Source organism: Aspergillus saccharolyticus (genome assembly GCF_003184585.1).
Source record: "Aspergillus saccharolyticus JOP 1030-1 unplaced genomic scaffold BP01scaffold_6, whole genome shotgun sequence".
Taxonomy (NCBI): Eukaryota; Fungi; Ascomycota; class Eurotiomycetes; order Eurotiales; family Aspergillaceae; genus Aspergillus; species Aspergillus saccharolyticus.
The window spans coordinates 630,038-648,346 of NW_020290616.1; the positions used below are offsets into that span (position 1 = coordinate 630,038).

Genomic DNA, 18,309 nt, shown 5'->3' on the forward strand with positions numbered 1-18,309 from the left:
TCATGTGTCAACGCTTTAATTTATCTCCTATGGCTTGGTCGAACCTTTGAGATTGTCACTCGTTCATACTCGCTTTTGCGAAAAGGTAGTCACCTGCCTCGAGATCCTAATAATTGGGCTTCAAGCTGACTGTCTCCCAGCACCACTACACCCATTCGAGCCTCAGCTCGAGTCTCACATGGACCACAGTTCAAGCATTCCCACACACACAATCTGGGCTCTTCATGCGGGGGCGGTCGATTGGTTTCTGGCCTAAGGGGGTTCTGCAGCCTCAGCTCCGCACGAAAAAGAGCGGCCGAGACCAGATGCCTTAATTAAAGCTTGCATGGTAGGTTCAGATCACATTCAGTCATGGCTTCCATGCCAGCAAGCTTCTCCATTTCTGACACGGGGTAAAGCACTGCTCGGAGATTTGGATGTGCATGGGGGTGGCCCTTTCTCCCGGCGACTGTGAGGTCAGACGACGGCTGGAGACATTGCATCACGCATCTCCTGCTCTTTCGTTGAAACTTGCTAAATTCATTGAGATTGACGCAATATTCAGGCGTGTCCACTCTGAATCGCCCTTCAAATACCCCTTCTTTCTCCGCTGGTATGCTGGCTCGTGCCTGTGCTCAAACGTCCTTGACATTCCAGTCCAGCATTCCGGGCTCCACATTCGCCATCATCGCTGCATGATCTTAAAATTATTTTGTCATTCCTTTTCGTGAGAAGAGAAAACACAGACACTTTCATTGATAAAGACGGGCATGCGCCTTTTTTGAGTACCTGGTGGCTAAATCACAATGACTCGGTTTATCTTGGGGCTCCTGGTGACGGTGCTGGCCTCCTTCGTAGGGGCTACATCCGTGTTCTCTCCTGCTCGCCCCCCAGCATTACCCCTGGCGGTCAAATCACCGTATCTAAGCACTTGGCTTGCCGCAGGAAGTGATGGAGGTAATGGAGGCTATTTGGCTGGAGAATGGCCAACGTTTTGGGCGTGAGTTTTCTTCTAAGATGCACTTCCATGAATACACCTGCAGATTCCACCAGGTGAGCATCACTAAATGTATACTTTGAATCAGCGGACAAATCAATGGCTGGGCGGGCATGGTTCGTGTCGATGGCACCACTTATACTTGGATGGGTCTTCCGGGAACTACTACAGTCAACCAGACCTCTTATGTTTACACATCCACGAGAAGCATATTCACCATGACTGTGGACGACAAAGTGCAGATGAACATCACGTTCCTGTCACCCATCACGCCAAACGACCTGAAGAGACAATCACTCATTTTCTCTTACGTCGAGGTGGAGGTTGAATCGCTCGATGGCGAGGCCCATGACGTGCAAGTTTATTCCGATATTTCGGCCGGTAAGTGACCCCGGAATGGTCGACATTGACTGAGATCGGAGGTTTTGTATATGAGGTATCTAAACTACAGTAGAATGGACTTCCGGGGACCGCACAGCCACTGCAACATGGGACTACGGAACAACTAGCAACAATGTCGCGTACCATAAGGTCAGCCGTCAGACTGAGCTTGCTTTCTCAGAGACTAGCGATCAGGCGGATTGGGGAGAGTGGTACTGGGCGACCGACGAGAGCGACAGCATGACATATCAATCTGGTATTGATGTCGATGTGAGAGGAGCTTTTACAGCAAACGGGACGTTGGGAAACTCCCAGGATGCCGATTATCGCGCAATTTCAACAAATTGGCCGGTTTTTGCGTTTGCTCACGACTTGGGATCTGTTGACTCGTCCGTCGGAGTATTGTTCTCCATTGGACTGGTGCAGACCGATGCGATGCAGTACAACGGAACTGACAATGGTTACGCGCCTTTGCCATCGTTGTGGACAAGCTATTTTAGCGACGGCCCAGCAGCTGTGAGTCCTAACCAAACCATCGAGAGAATTCTTCCATACTAATCATTCATGATTGTAGTTGGACTTTTTCCATAATGACTACGAAACTTCTTCTGCTCTTTCCACTGAGCTGGATGACAAGATTGCAACTGACTCTATAACAGCAGCGGGCCAGGACTATCTAACCATCACTTCACTCACTGTTCGCCAGGCTTTTGGTGCCACACAGTTGTGCGGAACGACAGCAGATCCTTATTTGTTCATGAAAGAGATTTCGTCCGACGGAAACATCAACACAGTGGACGTCATATTCCCTGCCCATCCGATCTTCCTGTACACTAACCCAGAGCTTCTTGACTTGCTACTGAAACCACTCTATGAGTTTCAAGAATCTGGAAAGTACCCAAACTCCTATGCAATGCATGATATTGGGAGTAATTATCCCAATGCGACTGGTCATGCCGATGGTAATGATGAAGCGATGCCCTTGGAAGAGTGCGGAAACATGGTAATCATGTCTCTGGCATTCGCTCAAAGGGCAAGCAATACGTCATATCTTGCAGCACACTACGACATGCTAAATGTGTGGACGAGCTATCTGATTGAAGATGCACTTTATCCATCGAACCAGATTTCTACCGATGACTTTGCTGGAAGTCTAGCGTGCGTATTTACCCGCAACACTTGGTTGAGCAGATATTGACCCAGCCTATAGTAACCAGACAAATCTGGCTTTGAAGGGGATTATTGGCATTGAAGCGATGGCTACTATCAGCAAGGAAACAGCTCACTCCACCGATGCTTCAAACTATACAGCCATCTCTCATCGGTACATCCGGCAATGGGAGAAGATTGGAATTGCACACAATGCGAACCCTCCCCATACGACGTTATCATATGGCGCGAATAACTCCCATGGTGCGTGAAGTTAAAGATTGAGCATGGAGCGATTGCTGACTAAATCCGAAGGTCTCCTGTATAATCTTTACGCCGACCGCGAGTTGGGATTGAACTTGGTGCCACAATCAGTGTACGAGATGCAGAGTGCATTCTATCCTACGGTGCAAAACACCTATGGGGTACCGCTGGACACTCGCCACACATATACCAAGGGTAAGCCTAATCCGTATTCGCTGTCGGATCCTTCTAACGTATCGCGCAGGTGACTGGGAGCTATTTACTGCCGCTATCGCGTCAACGACCACGAGGGACATGTTCATCAGTCTTCTTGCCAACTGGATCAATGTCACCCCGACCAACCGAGCTCTTACAGATCTCTACGATACTACTACCGGGGAGTAAGTAAACGCAATATCAACTTCTGGAACCTTAGGCTAATGTCTGTAGCTATCCTTCAATTACCTTCATCGCCCGACCCGTTGTGGGTGGTGCTTTCGCCCTCTTACTTCTCAATCAGGGCGACTAAGTCTCTTGTCGTTATATATACCCATATATTCTTGAGCTGCGTTTTTGTCTTCTTTTGCCTGAGTCTTCTGCGGTTCTGTGGAGCGGATCGGCTTGATCTCTTCGCGCGTGCAGGCCACAAGCTGCGTATTATCCTTCGACTACTTTCATTCTTACCAGAACGTTGTTTGTGTGTATCTTTAGGCCATGTCCATGCTTCCGGATGTCGAGCCAAACACTGGTTGGGAAGCCATGGCGCGCAGGGTATATATTCTCTTGCCTGAGCTGTTGCAGGGCTGCAAATATAACTTGGCGGTTAGATGGTTTGGTTATTTGTGTAGTGCTTTGTGCAAAAGTGAGACAAGGGGTGGCCACAATAATAACCCGTACAATAGCTTTTTGCATCGACATCATAGAAGGAAGAAGGAAAGTTCATACTAAAGCGAAAAGAGTTAAAGAAAAGGGGGGGAAGGGTTAGCTTCCTTCCCCACACGCGATAGGGCAGGCATCTCTTTACACCTCGCTCCTTCCGACAACATCAATTGAGTACGGACATAGATCTCGGCTGGTGTATGTATGTAGCCTATCAAAATATAGAAAAGCGTACTTTTTCAAAAATGCATCCGAAGCGTTTATTTCTCTTCAGAGAAGGAAGAAGAGGAGAAGACAAACAAAAAAAGAAATCCTCCGATGCGGGGAATCGAACCCCGAGCTGCTGTGTGAGAGACAGCGATGTTAGCCATTACACCACATCGGACCTTGTTGTAATTTGGCCGCATTCTTGGCAATATAAATCAAGCCGCTCGATTGATCTAACAATGAGCAGCGACAGTTCGTCCGAGACACCCAAAAGTGGATTCAGATACATAATACGGGATCCTCCCCACAAATCGTGACTTAAGCATCACTCATCAGTAGGTGAGTTGCCAAATGGTCAGCTGGTAAATTGATCCAAATCTACTTAGCTCGCCTAGTATCTGGACTGAGCACACTACTAGTCTATTTAACATCTACGATGTATCAGGCGAGTCTTGAAGAATCGGAAACATTCGTAAAGAATCCCCACCATTAAACCAGACATCAACATGCCATGAAGGGAATAGTACAATACCGCCGAGTCCGCAATGAACAGCTTTTCCGCATAATATTATAAGCGAAAGAACACGATGAGATTGGGTGCATCCGAGCCGGTACACGCAGATCACTCCGGCCAGGTATACGTATCATACTGGTATCCTTATTTTCCTCCCACGGTACTCCTTCTCCCATCTCCAGGTCACAGTTCAAGCAAAACCTCGTCGTCCGTGGCGTCTGTGGTACCCTTCCAAGCATCGAAAGAGCGAATGAGATCTACAAGGGAAAGACAGCGACTGATTAGATTATGTTTCACACAACGCGCAAAGAGGTGCCAGAACAAAAACGCATTTCGTTTCAACATATGGAGGGAAAGCCGAAAGAAGTGAAAACAGGGCAGACATACCATAGTACAACATGATCGCCTCCAGGTGGGCGTCGATGCCCACGCGCTCATCGACGGTGTGGATGTTCACCGCGCGTCCAGCGCGGGACGGACTCCACCGGTAGATATTCCGTGTTAGGGGCCAGTAGAACCTGGTATCAGTGTTGCCGGTCATGATGTCGCCGCTGACGACGACGGTCTTGCCGTGAAGGGCGGGGACGGACTCGAAGACAGCGCGGGTGACGCCGGAGAAGCGGGCCCAGACGGAATCAGTGCGCAGGTCGGTCGGGCTGACGGGCGCCGGGTCGAGGGCGCCGCTGAGCGTCGTGAGGGTGAGGTGGTTGTTGAGGGAGGTGTCGACCTCATTGTCCGCTGGGAACGCGCTGACGCTCAGGTTGTATTTGTGGGCGATCGGGGTGATGATGTCGACGGCGCGGGCCTGAATTTCCTGCGGGGTCTGGTGCAGGGCAACCCGGTAGTTGATCAGGGCGGAAATCTTCTCTGGGAGGGCATTGGACTTTACGCCGCCTGCGACGAGGTCGGCAGCTTGAGAAGTCTGCAGGATGAAGCGGAACTTGTCGCCGCGGGACTGCGCCAGCTTCTCGGCCAGGGAGACGTGGTCCGAGGAGCGCAGGGCCGAGGCCAGCCATGGCTCGACCTGCGCAGGCGAGTGGCGCACCTGGCATTCAAGCTTCTGCCGCGACGGGTGCCGCTCGTCCAGCACGGGTATGAAAAGGTCCTGTCGCTCCAGCGAGTAGATGATCTCGGAGATGATCCCAATGCCTGTATGAGGGGGCGGGACGGAGCTGTGGCCGCCGGACACGGCGAGCGAGAGTATGATGTCAATGCTGCCCTTCTCGCCGACGCCGGGGAGCGCGTAGATGACTCCATCGTCATCGTAGGCACCTACGCCCTTGTCGTTCTCGTTATCGCTGAAGGTCTCCAAACCCATGCCACCTTCGTCGAGGATGAATTCGAAGCTGTCTGGGCCGTACTTCTTCTGCAGGAACTCTGAGATATTTCCGGCGCCGAGGAAGCCGTGGGATTCCTCGTCGAAGCCGAAGGCGAAGAGGACACTGCGTGTGGGTTTCCAATTCTGAGATAGCAGGTCCTCCACCGCTGAGAGAAGACCGATCAGGACGTTCTTGCAGTCGCTAGCGCCACGGCCCCAGAGCCATTCGCCGTCGAAGTGACCGGCAAATGGAGGATAGGTCCAATCAGCGGCGTCGTTGATTGGAACGACGTCTTGGTGAGCCAGGAACAGTATCGGCTTGAGGCTGTCGTCGGTGCCGTTGAGAGTGAAAACCAAGCCTAGACGGTTGACATGATCCACACGGGCACGAGCATGGCTAGGAGCACGTCGATATCAGGCAATGACCTAGTGATCTAGATGGAGTACTACTTACAGGAGCGGGAAGAGGGCCTGCAGAAGCTCGTGGAAATCTAGGAATGCAGCAAATTTCTCGTCATAAGGGTCTTTCATATAATCATCTATCGCTGTTGGGACTTGGACTGCTCGCGAGAGGCGGTCAACCTGTCGCAATTTCACAGCATCGTCCGTGACAAATTTGAGCGATGAGAAGAAACCATCGTCCGGAGCTTCAACTTTAGGAGCCACTGGACAAAGTTCGCTACTGGCTCCATGGGACCAGGAATTGAGGATCTGCTGCGCAGAAGGAATACTGAGAGACGCAACGGATGGGGCTAGCAGCCCTACGACGACTGGGAGTAGCTGATACATGGACGGTGGTACACTTGCTCATCCAAGCACTCGTGGAGGAAAAGCACAACTGCAATTGCGAAACTCTCGCATCCATTATAAATGAGGGGAAGTAGCTTGAGCCACCACGCACTGGATTGAGTTATCTTATCGACAGGTTGCGCAATCAATGCGTCGATTAGCACCCCCTCATTGTATCTCCCGAAGCGATAAAGCTAGGGCGGATTTGGCCGCGCTAGGATTGCCTGAGAGGGCAAGTCTTTCCAGAAAATGGTGCATACAGCGATAGCAGCCGAGACTTTGGTGGCATTTGATGGCCTATCATGAGTAGCGGTGAGGGGCATTGAGGGTCTTTCAGAGCCACTAAATCTGCGGGGTCGAATCTCGAAACCGGTGATAAGAGAGACCTGCGTTTTCATGGATCACGGAAGCCAATTGCCAGTCATTGTGCCTTGCCGGAATGCCAGCGTCGGCTACTTCCAGCACGGCTCGCAAAACTAGTGTCTGCTGCATCGTAAAGTGCATTGAGGCACCGGCTGCTGTTTCAGTCAAATCCATCTTATGAAGAAAAAAATTCAGCCTGCGGATGGTTCTAGTAGTCTGTTGGCTTCAGAGCAGGACCGATGAGTCTGTGGATTCTCTATCATGACGATGGAGGCTGAGGCTAAAATGTCAGTGCATCATTTGTGGCGCTGTCAAGCTTGTGACGATCGACGGTAAAGGTACATTTGCATGAGCGGAGTATGCAGAAGCACAAGCGTGTCGACGGACAATAATTGAGCTTTGGAGGAATGACCGAACTAAAGAGACGAAAGTGATAAAAAAAGTGATAACTAAGAGACAGGAGACAGCGAGCGGGCAAGGAGGGCGAGAGGGAGAGAATCAGATGGTGGTGGTGGTGGTGGTGGTGGTCTCGTGACTTGTGCGCCCCTCCTTTTCTTTTTTTATTGTCTGAGTTCGTCCTACAAGCAAGTATGCTGCTTACCTTTGAGGTTTTCTTTCCCCCGTCATCTGCTATCGTGCAGCATGCTTCATCCTCAGGTTCCATGGAACCAACTTTTCTTGTCGTGTCAATCATTGAGCGAAGAAACGGGATTCAGGAACATCCCAATTGGTGTCATTCTGGTCAGCTAATAGGAGACTAGGAATCCACTTCAGGATCCATCATGAGTTCGCCTCCCCACAAAAAGCAAGCAACTGACAATCGCTAGTCATCGCGTGGTGGTCTCAGAAACCAATAGCGCGCTGATCCCTACATCACTTGGGCAAACCCTTCTCGGAGAACAAGCAGAGAGCGACAGGCACAATGGTGAAACACCAGCCTTAGTCCCCTCGATACAGCAAGGGATCGTCCGAAACGCTGCCGGCGCGGAGTCGGCGATCGCCAACGAACGATTACTCCGTATGGAATTCGGGCAGAAGAGAGGCGTTCGTACGTGCGATCATCAGATCGGCATTTCTGCCGGGTTTCCACCGCTGAATTCTGCAGACTGCTCCAAGGGGTTCGGTCTTCATTGCAAAAGGCGCATCGCCTGGGTTGGTTGGCATATTAAGATGGATCATATTTAAGTTGACTCCGCCCATGAAAATTGGGACCTTTCCTGTCATTTAGCCATACTTATCATTCTTTTGCCGTCTGTTTTATCTCTCTCCTGCCAAATCCATATTCACTCTTTGATTCAGAGTTTTCTTTCACCCATCCCTCGTACACATTCGTTACTCACTTTGCTGTGCTTCCACTGCAACGCCGACAAGATGAATCGAGCCAGCATCCGGAATTTTGCGGTTTTGTCTCTGGCCTCCCTTTCGTCGGCGTATTCCTTTGTGGGCTGCTATAGTGAACCCGGCGAGCTGGTTCCCGCGGGGTCCTATCAGTTCCAGTCCCTCGGATATTGCCAACAAGCCTGCGACAAGCGGAATCAGACTGTATTCGCGCTGCACAACGGAGACGCATGCTACTGCGGTCTGAGTCTACCTTCCGCTGAGGCCCAAGTGCCAGCTGCGCAATGCAACACGCCATGCGCTGGCTTCCCTTCTGAGACTTGTATGTCCCCGACGACTTGCCCAGCTCTTGCACCGTCACTTACCAGGCGAATGCAGGTGGCGGCTCTGACACCTGGAGTGTCAATTCCGACTCCCTTAGCGTCAAACGCGACGATGCGGACTCGGTCATCGTGACTGCACCAGATACATCAGACCCGGTGGCAAACATCCAGGTCAACCCGACCCTGGTCGAAACCGTCATTGCACTTGCCAGTAGCGTCGTCAGCGATGCAGAAGGCAGCGTTCCCCAGACAGCCATCCCGAGCGTCATCCTGACCGCGCCAACTATGACTGCTGCCCAGCAGCAGCAGCAGCAGGTGGGATCTGCCACCGCCACGGCTGCGTCCCTCGTGATCGTTGCGTCGACTTCCCCGTCCTCGTCGCCCGCTGCGGCCTCGTCGAGCGCATCTGCCCGTCCCTCGGCCAGTGCGGGTGCTGCTGCTGGCTTGGACTGCGGCGCCGGACGCGGTTCGCTGTTCGGGGGTGTCTTGGTCTCGTTTCTCGCAACCTTGCTATATTAAGACATGTCAGCATGTCAGCATGTCAGCATGGTGATGGGCGATGACCACGGCAGACGCAGACGGCAATCAGACTTGTTTCCAGTGTACAGCTTTACTATACCCTCATTAGATTCAGAAAAGAGCCGCGGGCCGGTTCGCATGTACTTACTTGCAGACACGGGAGTGATAGCAGTAACCCTGCAGGCCCGATATAATCCAACCAAACATAACATGCGAAAAAAAAAAAAAAAAAAACTATACTTATATAAAAATAGGAAAAATATAGAAAAATCTGGTAGTATCGTATGCCAGGTGGACTGACCGAGAGAGATCGAATACAGGAAGTGGCTGAGTAGCGGCTGCTCCGATGCCCCGATGTCACCAACTAACTTTTGATTGAAACAAGCCTCAGCCGGCGCTAACTGAACGAGACAAGACGGCACAGTATAGTAATTATTCCATTGAATCAGACAACCTCATGCTGACTTCCGACGCCATGAATAAGCTTCTCCATGGCACGGTAGCAGTGGTTAGTCCGCTGGATGACCCTGAACGAGCCGTGGTAGTGTTCCCTGGCCCCCAATCCCTAAAACATGGCCAATGACGGAGGCTGACGGTACGAGAAAAACTGGGGTTTAGATTCAAAATGGGAGTTGTATTGCAACAAAGCCGAGAATAGATCATTCAGGCATCTGAATACGTAGGGAGCAGTCATCAGGGTCTTTCTCTTCCAGTTCCAACTTGTTAGTAAGTAAATAGTGTGATTGACTGCGGCTGATTTTCCTCGCATTGAGATGCTTCATTCGGATAACAACGAACTAGCAGTGGCGAAATCCGCCTCTAGTATAAAATAAGACTCACAACGATGGATGATCTCAATGCAGTGAAATAAGTAACAACAGAATCCATCCACCCTGCTCAAAACCAAATCACCAACCATCATACAGTACTAAAAAATTAGAGAACTGATTCTTCCACCTCCAACTTGCAACCACAATGTCGCTGTCAAGCTGCAACCTCCTCTCCAACCCTTCCTTCGAGACAGGCAGTCTGTCCCCATGGTTCACCACCGTCCCTAATGTGAATATCGCCACAGTCACCAATGCCACTACTGCCTACGATGGAAATTACTACTTGTACGAAAAAAACCCTTACCTAGTATCTTAATTCCTATCCCCCTGCCTACCTAGTACCTAACCCTCTTCACACTCCCACCCATACTAACAAGCAAAACTCAATAGAGACCTCAAAACCGACTACGGCAACCGTGGCCACTCCATCGCACAAGCCATCAGCGACCTACACCGGGGCGGAGTCTACACCTTCACCGCACAGATCCAGATCCCCGAGCCCTCCGGGGCGGAGTACTGTTTCGTGAACGCGTACGTCGGCCAGAATGCGACGACCGGGTTGATCGTCTCGCAGCTGCTGATGCCGACGGGCGAGTGGACGGCGGTCAGTGGGGAGTACACGCGCCAGGGGCTGCGCGCGGACGATGTGCTGACGGTGACGGGGTCGTGTACCTCGCCGGGGAGTTCGTATATCTTTGATGTGTTAGTGGATGAGGTGATTTTTGCTGAAGAGGGGTGTGTGGATGAGGAGGAGGAATAGGGCGATTACACTTTGTTGAGCTAATTGTTTTGCTTGCTCTTGCTCTTGTTTATACTACAAGTATTTATAGTTGGTAATCAAATATTGTATAAAACTATAAGAAGTTCCTCTGACGAAAGTCTAGCACATACGACCACAGGGTGTGGAAAATAGGGCTTCCCGTCCGCTCAGCCGTACTCAAGCCACACGCCGGGAGGTTAGTAGTTGGGTGGGTGACCACCAGCGAATCCCTTCTGTTGTATGTTTTCTTCCTACTCTTTTCTATTTTTTTTTGGGCCCACAGCAGACGTGACACTTACTTATTATATATACAGTCAGTGCAGTGCATACTAATTAAAGTTTAAGATGCTACAGCTGGACCTGCAAGCCACAACAACCAGTCGCACTATGAAAAGCCTAGCTAAGGGTATTCCAAACGGGACGAACCATCGCGAGTCGCTCAGCAACCAATTAGAATAACACACCGAAAGGGTATTATAAAAGATCAATATCATAAATCATAACCACGCAACAAACCAATCCTCAAGCGACAGTTGCAGAACTTGCCCGCTGACGTGGTTCTCTTTTCTTGTAATAGTTCGCGCTCATGGTGACGAATTCAAAGTTCTTGGGAAGTGGGAGGTTTCGACTGCCTCAATTAGTTCGTGAAACCGCAACAGGACAAAATCATCACATACTCTTCGTACCACTGCCGGATATTCCGGGCTTTGTCTTTGATATGGGTAGGGTCTCTGTTTTCAAATCGTTTCTCACCCGGTAGCACCGGCACGATCTCGTTCATCTTGTGAATATTTTTCCAATCACAGCTGTTGCCTTTTCTAAGATGTCCATACTCTTCGATCAATCGTATAACTCGCTGCTTTTCGGTGTCTTTCCAATATACCTTACTTTGCTTTCCGTTGTTTACCCTCTTTTTTCTCGCAGTAGAAGTGCCCTGAGCGGGATCCGATGGTGAGTCTAGAGGGTGCGCTGGGCTGAGTCGAGTCGACTGTTTGCTAGAGCTCCCCACCGCGTCTGTTGTCTGCGTCTCTAGTCGGGCACGCTTGCTGCGTGGCTGGATTGGCTTTCTGGCTCGTTGGCGCTCGATGGACACTTCGCGATCGTCGTGCTCGAATTCGGCATCGCTTTCCGGAACCTCATCAAGCTCTCGCCCACGCTTGCGAGAGACTTCGGCGCGTCGCCGCTCGACGCTTCGGGGATCCAGTCCTTGACTGATGGGGGATACGCGCTCGGCATTCGTTTGGCGGTCAATAAACAGAGCACGCGAGCTCTGGGGCGCAGCCTGAGCCTGCCGAGCCCCCGCATGGTACATTGCCAATGCCTCATTTAGATCATCGTCCGCATCCTGTGCATTCTCGCGGCTGGATTGTTGTGTTGCCCTCTCCCGAAGGGAGGGCGGACGAGAGTGGCGGACAAATGAGGGACTGTGTGATCGCTCTAGTTGCGACTCCCCGGGATCGATATCCAGTTGGCCATGGGTTACTTCGAATCCGACCTCATCCTGAACAAATGTAGAGGTCATATCAGGCGACGCCTGTACCTCGGAAGGATTCTCTTGAGCCGGTTCCGGGGTGTCTGCCCTCGGGGGTTCTGGCAGGCAAGTTTCAACAGTCTTTTCCGACCCGAACTGCTCTTTGTCGGAGCGTTGGGCTGGTTGGGCAGAATGTAGCTCAGGAGATTCTGGAGCTGTTTCCTCCGAGGTCGACTGAATCGCTGCGGAAGTATCTGCAACCTGGACAGGCTCCGACTGCTGGAGACTCTCGGGTTCCTTGGTCATAGCGTTGACTTGCTGTTGTCGTTGCCTTAGTCGATCGATGGACGTCAAGTTCAAAAAGGTCCTTCAGATGTTAGAGGAGACAACCCAAGTAGAAATGAGAAGACTCACGGTTTGAGTTTAGAGGGTTTTCGCCGTTCTTGGTCGACGAGAGGAGGCTTTCTGAGAGTACTGCGCTGAACGTCGGCGCTAGCCTGGATAGCTTCAACAGGATTTCCAGCATTTGTCTTCAGTCCATTAGCGTCAGATACTGGTCGTGCATGCATGGGAGACGTAGCAGGTTCAACAGATTCCAAGGGAGCACTCTGCTGTTCCTCGGTTTGCTCTTCGACGTGCAGCGTAGTAGAGCCGTCCCTGTTTCCAGCCTGATGAACACTTTTGGGTGATTGAGTCGAAAATTCTGGCTGAGCTTGACCTTGAACTTCTGGGCTAGGAAGATCCTGCTCTCGCTCGGCTGAGGGTTGAATGACATTCTGCGAAGGCCTTGCAGACGACCTCAGAGGAGATTCGGACTGCATTAATCTCCGGGTTTCGGGGCTTGTAGAACCCCAATTCGGGTTTCCCTCTACCTGCTGAGTTTCGGGTACGGCATAAGACGCATTCCGCAAGCTCGAAGGAGTCGCAGTATTTCGCGCATTTCGCTCCGAAACCAGGCTGCCGCGGCCAGTTCGCAAGCCATTTCGGGCAAGCGAAGGCGTAAAGGCAGCATAACGCGAAGCTTCTCTCGTAGTGGCAGTCCCGTGAGTCGACTGCGTCAGCCGTCGAGCAGTCGAGGGTGTTGCTGAGTTCCTCGTCCTAGGCGTCGATGCCAACGTGCTTCCAAGACTATGACGTGTCTTCGGTGTCGCAAAGTATGCATCCTTGATCTTCCTACTACTTGGCAAACTCAGTCCCTCTAGAACGGCTTCGATCTCATCGCTCCGTTTGCAAACCCAATCAGCAGCCCGCGCAACAAACTTTCGCCATCCGTACTCTCGTTTGAGTTCCTCAATGTCAAACACGTTGTCTTCTGGCTGGAGCCAAACCTGCATTTCTCTGTACCGATACTCCACTTGACTTGCAAGCTTTGGAGGAATCTCTCCATTTGGACCCGCCAGAGCCTCCGTTCCGAAACCTCGGAAAGCCCATTGGACAGGGTTGGACGAATCCCCATCATTCTCCAGCTCAACATAGAAACCATCATCCAGCACCATGAAAGGATCGGAGTCAGGATCATGCTGACGCTCCTCCAACTGCATGATGACATGCTGAGTACGAATTTCCAAGGCAAGGTCGAATGTTTCCCTTTCCAAGGCGCTATCCCCCGGAAGTAGGGTCTGGTCCGCCGATACTAGCCTGTCCATGAAAGGCGATGGAAAAACCTCATCAAGAACGCTGATTGCCTCATTAGGGGACGGGCTCGAACCGGGTCTGGCCAGGAGAACCTCAAGCGCAAATCTTGCGCAGTTGGCCTTCTGCAGAAATGGGGCTAGACTGCAGTCCATCCCATACAGCTTCTCAGCCACCTTGTCTGATGATGCGAAGAGATCGTTGACCATCCGGACATCGATGTATATCTGTTGGCCAAAGTGCTGTTCCTCTTCTTCGAGGTTCCTTCTATGGCGTTTGAATCGCATGCTATCGGTGTTGAAGGGATCACTCAAAGACTTGGCCAACCGGACAATCCTCGACAATTCCGCAGAGTTGGGCACTAGAAATTTCAACATGTTCTCGGCGGTACGTTCCAAGTCCGGGAGAGCTTCGATCATCACCTCCAGCTTGGAGTCGCTGTCGGGCTCTGACGGTAAGATAGTGGTCCCGGAGAACGACTCTTCCGGTGTCGCGGGAATGAGTTGATTTTCAGGCCGCGAACCCATTAGCTTCAGAGGCGATGATTTGTGAGGTGATTCCTCGACGACAACCCCAAGGGCTAACAACACGAATCAATAGTGAACTCGAAGGGTGAGCTGAACAACAAGAGGATCTTGATACTGAAACAAAGAACGCCAGGCAAAGAGACCCAACCACCACAGCAACAGCGATAACAACAACACCAACCCTAAAGACTGATATACTCCGTCCCCAAAAGAAAGCTTGGGGGGAAAAGTGGACCAGAATGTTTCACTCACCAGTCACATCTCCATTCTTGCCTGAGGCTTGCAAGTGATTCCCATTTCCATTGTTGGGGGAATGACCAGCGTCATCAACATCCACCAGTGGTCGACGACGATGCCCCAACTCCCGACTTTGGCTCCTGGTTACCCGCCTTCGCACGGGACTGACAGTTTTGATGGGGCTACTACCCAGGCCACCAGAGTTCGAAGCAGGACCATCCCACCCTCCCTTGGTCAGCGGCTGAGAGGCAGAGAAAAGGAAAGGGGTTGCTGGTGGTGGTTGATCTTCCACCTGGCGCGACCGCGACCGCGCCATGAATCCGACCGACCAAAACAATGACCACAACAATACACCACCACTACACCAATAAATAGAGCGCTTTCGCTTTCGGAAAGCAGAAAAAAGGCGGTCAAGCGGAGGCGGAAAGAGGTTTGGTGGTTTACCTCCACCAAGTCACCCTTGCAGCTATGAGGAGTAGAGGACAGAAAATGGGTTTAGAAAAGCTCCGCGCAATCCGGGATGGTTGAGGTTGATGGAAAGAAGATGAGGTGGATTGATGGCTGGGAGGAGGGGCCGCCCGGAGAACTCCAGGCTGGCAAGACTTGTTTCTGCAACCGCAGATGGCCGGAGATTCACTTGGGGTAAGTGGTTGCACTCAATAGGGTATGTGCCCACGTAATCCGCTAATATTAGAGGCTATCAGCATACTGGGGTTTCCCGGTTATGGGGCCTTTCCCAGTTCCGAAAAAGGTATAGGGTGTCTGAAATAAGAAGGCGGTCGACTTGAAGCTGGGAAGCCCAGTTCTGTATACAGTTAGTATACCTCACTTTAATAATTTTGATTGGTTCAAGATAGATTGGGCTTTATTTAGGAGTATGCTGACAACCTCTAATGTCAGCGGCAGAATGGGGCGGTGAGAGAACCCTAATGTAAACCCTATTGTTGATTTTGGGGTTCTCGGGTTTTTGGGGGACTGAGATGATGAATGTTAACCTCATTCTCAGGCATCAAGAGGGGATGAGAAGTCATCGTAGGCTACTAGACTAGTACTAATACAGGCCAGTATATTGGTAGGTCACTGTCATTGGCTTCTCTGGCTTGAGTGGTGAGATTACCCCAAAAAGGGTTGATTATGAATCAGGGGCAAAGGGATCACAAGCACGCTTGGACAGCCTTTACTCGGTTCCGTGGATTTTATAGGCCACCAAAGTGATTCGGTTTCAAAGATCATACATCTGTCGGCAGCTAAGCTGTATTGCACTCAAAGCCGCCAGTGGCCATGGCCTACGGAACTCAAATAAGCAAAGGGACATCCGCAGATGAAGCTGAATGAGATTGAAAAGCTACTCATGCTAAACTCGGCTGTATTCAGTATCAATCGTCATAACTCAACGCCGTAAATGCGATCAGGCAGCGTCTGACCCACACCATCTTTTATTAAAACAAAGCCAGTCAGGCCGAGGAGAATACATGCATGCATTACCAAGTATATGTGTATGAGATGGCCCAGCATATCATAAGCAGCAAGGCTAAAGGAGAAGAAAAAAAGAGAAATCTCTAGTAGAGCGCCTCGAGGAGATAGATGACGCCGAACACCAAGAACGCAGTGGCACCTCCAAGGGTGACTGATAGCACGTTAGCATCCCATCAAACAGCCAAACCACAAGAAGGAAACTTACCAACACGCATGCTGACTTTACCGGCAATGGCACTTCCTCCAATCACTGCCGCAGCAGTGCAGAGGCCGTGGCCAGTGATGGCGCCGATGGTCACCCACCAATAATCCTGACCCGCAGCCATTGCGATCGTGGCAATCTGACTACGGTCACCCCATTCACCCAGGAAGGTCATCACAAAGGTTTGCACCCAAGCAGGACTGAGAAGGAGCGAGAAGAGGTTGTTCATCCCGACAAGGATATCGCCCCAGCGGTTGGGGGAAGGCGATGAGCTACGCGAAGAAGAAGACGAGACGCTCTCGGGAGGCGAAGGGAGACGATTGCCAGACGACCGCGACTTGCGCCGACCGATGCGACCGGCCTCCAGCGCGTGAGGAGTCACAGAAGAGCGACGACGGTTCATACGCATCTGCTGCTGTTCCTTCTCTTCCAGTTCCATCTCAACTTCCTTCATTTCCTCTCCGACACCCTCATCGGGGGACATCTCGCGGCCTTCCTTCAGCATCTTGAGCCCGAACACGAAGAACAATACTGCCGCCAGAAGCTTAGTAAGAGATTTGGGAATCAGTGAGGGAACAGCATGACCCAAGATAGCCGAAAGCACAGTCATGATCATCAGCGCGCCGAACGCGGCGGAGAAAACGAGCAGACGAGGGTGACGCATCGCCATGAGGGCGGCCACCAAGAAGGTCTTATCCCCGATCTCCGAAACCACAATCATGGTGAACGAGAATAGCAGCGAATGAAACGCAGTTTCCTCCTGAATATCCCCGGATTCTGCTTGAAGGTGGCCGTCTTTGTCCAGGCCGAGGGGACTCTCTTTCACTGTTGCGGGAGACTTGGGAGGTGGGATGTCATGAGGCTTCTCAGGCAGATCGGCAGGTTTCTGGAAAGCCATTGTCAGCGAACATGCTCCGTTCAGGTAGTGGAGAATAAATCAAAACGTGTGGGCGCTTACCTCAAGTCGACCGAGACTCGAATCGGCAGTGAAGCTCTTCGGATCCTTGACCTCGGCGGCCTCATTCTGCGCCGGAAGCTTCTGCTGCTCGCTGTGCGGCAAAGGTGGAGCCTCCCTGGGACTATCCGGCGTCTTCTCGCTGGGAAAAGGATTCTCTCTCATTTTCTCCGTTACACCACCCTCAGTTCCTCGAGTTCCTTCCTTCGGGCCCGTCCGGTGCGGGTCATCCATCACTCCATCATTCGAGTATGGGATCGGCTTGCCGTCAGGCCCAAGTTGCTCCGTCGCTTTGTAATCGGCAACAGTCACTTCGTCTACAGAAGCACTCGACCCTGACTTTTTGCGATCCCGCTCGGCGCTTGTTTCCACCCATGGACCGGCGTGAGGCCGACCATCTTTGCCGTCAACGGGGGCGTCCAGCGTCCCTTTAGGAGCAGCTTTTGGAGCAATTAGGGCATCTAAGTCGACGGTGCTGAGGGTGGATGCATCCTTCAAACCCTCACTGGCTGATGTCGAATCTGCGACGGCGGCCGAGAGTGCGGGGAGGAGGAGGAGAAGCGAAGATAGATGGTGAACCTTCATGGTGCAAAGCTTCTTTCGCGAACGAGATGGCGATTGAAGAGACAGACGAAAGCGTTTATGAGAAAAGGACAGCTAGGCGGGAGCACGCATCAAATGGTCCGGTCGTAGATGTAGATTCAATTCTAGAGATAAGAATTGTTGTTCAAGCCACGAGAGCACCTCGGACGCGGGAGGGAGTGAAAACGCGAAGGAGGCGATTGACTATACTCAAGCCAAATGGCAAATTCCGGGGAGAGTTCCTTAACTTGACAATCAGGAAGACAGTACTGGAGAGACCAAGAAAAAGATAAAGATAAAAATAAAGCAGAAAGAAGGAAAAGACCGATGGGGCGGGATGCAGGAGAACCAAAAGAGAGGAGCGAGCGAAAGACGGACTTGTTTCTACACCGGCCGCAAAGGGGCAACGCCGCCTCCACATCACGTGGCGGGCCGCTTGCGGGCGGGCGGCGGAGTTGCCTGCCTCAGGAACGGTAATTTCTGACAATCCGCCCAGCCATGATAGGACTAGAACAGTCAGGGGAGATTAATCCACTCGAGTCTCATACAGTACGCACAAATACCCCAAAAAGAGTCCTCATCAAGCAATTGGTGATCAATCTCTTCCAACATTCATCCGCCTTGTCTATTGATTTGTG

The 18,309-nt window shown here is 51.5% G+C and overlaps 7 protein-coding genes and 1 non-coding gene across 8 annotated transcripts; 3 read left to right on the plus strand and 5 right to left on the minus strand.

Moving 5' to 3' along the window:
• Positions 1 to 556: 556 nt before the first annotated feature.
• gta1 (glutaminase GtaA) lies at positions 557 to 3,280 on the plus strand. Its single transcript, XM_025571000.1, has 7 exons — positions 557 to 979; positions 1,065 to 1,357; positions 1,431 to 1,873; positions 1,932 to 2,515; positions 2,568 to 2,770; positions 2,822 to 2,965; positions 3,015 to 3,280. Exons 1-7 carry the CDS (start codon positions 786 to 788, stop codon positions 3,152 to 3,154), a joined length of 2,001 nt encoding a protein of 666 aa, XP_025433780.1. The 5' UTR covers positions 557 to 785; the 3' UTR covers positions 3,155 to 3,280.
• A 661-nt stretch (positions 3,281 to 3,941) lies between these two features.
• Positions 3,942 to 4,013, minus strand: BP01DRAFT_t70. Its single transcript has one exon. It is a non-coding gene; the product is annotated as a tRNA-Glu (tRNA).
• A 417-nt stretch (positions 4,014 to 4,430) lies between these two features.
• Positions 4,431 to 6,553, minus strand: cps1 (Gly-Xaa carboxypeptidase). Its single transcript, XM_025571002.1, has 3 exons — positions 6,122 to 6,553; positions 4,737 to 6,064; positions 4,431 to 4,606 (listed from the first exon to the last, which is right to left on the minus strand). The coding sequence occupies exons 1-3, from the start codon at positions 6,454 to 6,456 to the stop codon at positions 4,533 to 4,535; spliced, it is 1,737 nt and encodes a 578-aa protein (XP_025433781.1). The 5' UTR covers positions 6,457 to 6,553; the 3' UTR covers positions 4,431 to 4,532.
• A 423-nt stretch (positions 6,554 to 6,976) lies between these two features.
• On the minus strand, positions 6,977 to 7,671 carry BP01DRAFT_198083 (uncharacterized protein). Its single transcript, XM_025571003.1, has one exon. It carries the CDS (start codon positions 7,511 to 7,513, stop codon positions 7,100 to 7,102), a length of 414 nt encoding a protein of 137 aa, XP_025433782.1. The 5' UTR covers positions 7,514 to 7,671; the 3' UTR covers positions 6,977 to 7,099.
• A 195-nt stretch (positions 7,672 to 7,866) lies between these two features.
• Positions 7,867 to 9,006, plus strand: BP01DRAFT_198041 (WSC domain-containing protein). Its single transcript, XM_025571001.1, has 3 exons — position 7,867; positions 7,925 to 8,479; positions 8,536 to 9,006. Exons 2-3 carry the CDS (start codon positions 8,191 to 8,193, stop codon positions 8,997 to 8,999), a joined length of 753 nt encoding a protein of 250 aa, XP_025433783.1. The 5' UTR covers position 7,867; positions 7,925 to 8,190; the 3' UTR covers positions 9,000 to 9,006.
• Positions 9,007 to 9,908: 902 nt separating this feature from the next.
• On the plus strand, positions 9,909 to 10,589 carry BP01DRAFT_389710 (uncharacterized protein; the record flags this gene model as incomplete). The annotated part of the gene is made up of 2 exons (XM_025577937.1): positions 9,909 to 10,114; positions 10,220 to 10,589. Exons 1-2 carry the CDS (start codon positions 9,975 to 9,977, stop codon positions 10,587 to 10,589), a joined length of 510 nt encoding a protein of 169 aa, XP_025433784.1. The 5' UTR covers positions 9,909 to 9,974.
• A 522-nt stretch (positions 10,590 to 11,111) lies between these two features.
• BP01DRAFT_380364 (uncharacterized protein) lies at positions 11,112 to 14,219 on the minus strand (the record flags this gene model as incomplete). Its single annotated transcript, XM_025577217.1, has 3 exons — positions 11,112 to 11,217; positions 11,267 to 12,427; positions 12,475 to 14,219. 3 exons carry the CDS (start codon positions 14,217 to 14,219, stop codon positions 11,112 to 11,114), a joined length of 3,012 nt encoding a protein of 1,003 aa, XP_025433785.1.
• A 1,590-nt stretch (positions 14,220 to 15,809) lies between these two features.
• BP01DRAFT_389712 (TMEM165/GDT1 family protein) lies at positions 15,810 to 18,021 on the minus strand. The gene is made up of 3 exons (XM_025577938.1): positions 17,093 to 18,021; positions 16,138 to 17,020; positions 15,810 to 16,083 (listed from the first exon to the last, which is right to left on the minus strand). Exons 1-3 carry the CDS (start codon positions 17,672 to 17,674, stop codon positions 16,016 to 16,018), a joined length of 1,533 nt encoding a protein of 510 aa, XP_025433786.1. The 5' UTR covers positions 17,675 to 18,021; the 3' UTR covers positions 15,810 to 16,015.
• Positions 18,022 to 18,309: the final 288 nt, after the last annotated feature.

Bases quoted from the DNA above. Each gene is read 5' to 3' on its own strand.
- gta1 (XM_025571000.1), top strand. From the start codon at position 786: ATGACTCGGTTTATCTTGGGGCTCCTGGTGACGGTGCTGGCCTCCTTC. The intron at 980-1,064 runs GTGAGTTTTCTT...ACTTTGAATCAG, and splicing joins GAATGGCCAACGTTTTGGGC to CGGACAAATCAATGGCTGGG. The intron at 2,771-2,821 runs GTGCGTGAAGTT...CTAAATCCGAAG, and splicing joins TGGCGCGAATAACTCCCATG to GTCTCCTGTATAATCTTTAC.
- cps1 (XM_025571002.1), bottom strand. From the start codon at position 6,456: ATGTATCAGCTACTCCCAGTCGTCGTAGGGCTGCTAGCCCCATCCGTT. The intron at 6,065-6,121 runs GTAAGTAGTACT...ACGTGCTCCTAG, and splicing joins CAGGCCCTCTTCCCGCTCCT to CCATGCTCGTGCCCGTGTGG. The intron at 4,607-4,736 runs GTATGTCTGCCC...TTTCCCTTGTAG, and splicing joins GGCGATCATGTTGTACTATG to ATCTCATTCGCTCTTTCGAT.
- BP01DRAFT_198083 (XM_025571003.1), bottom strand. From the start codon at position 7,513: ATGATTGACACGACAAGAAAAGTTGGTTCCATGGAACCTGAGGATGAA.
- BP01DRAFT_198041 (XM_025571001.1), top strand. From the start codon at position 8,191: ATGAATCGAGCCAGCATCCGGAATTTTGCGGTTTTGTCTCTGGCCTCC. The intron at 8,480-8,535 runs GTATGTCCCCGA...AGGCGAATGCAG, and splicing joins TGGCTTCCCTTCTGAGACTT to GTGGCGGCTCTGACACCTGG.
- BP01DRAFT_389712 (XM_025577938.1), bottom strand. From the start codon at position 17,674: ATGAAGGTTCACCATCTATCTTCGCTTCTCCTCCTCCTCCCCGCACTC. The intron at 17,021-17,092 runs GTAAGCGCCCAC...ATGGCTTTCCAG, and splicing joins CGAGTCTCGGTCGACTTGAG to AAACCTGCCGATCTGCCTGA. The intron at 16,084-16,137 runs GTAAGTTTCCTT...ACGTGCTATCAG, and splicing joins TAAAGTCAGCATGCGTGTTG to TCACCCTTGGAGGTGCCACT.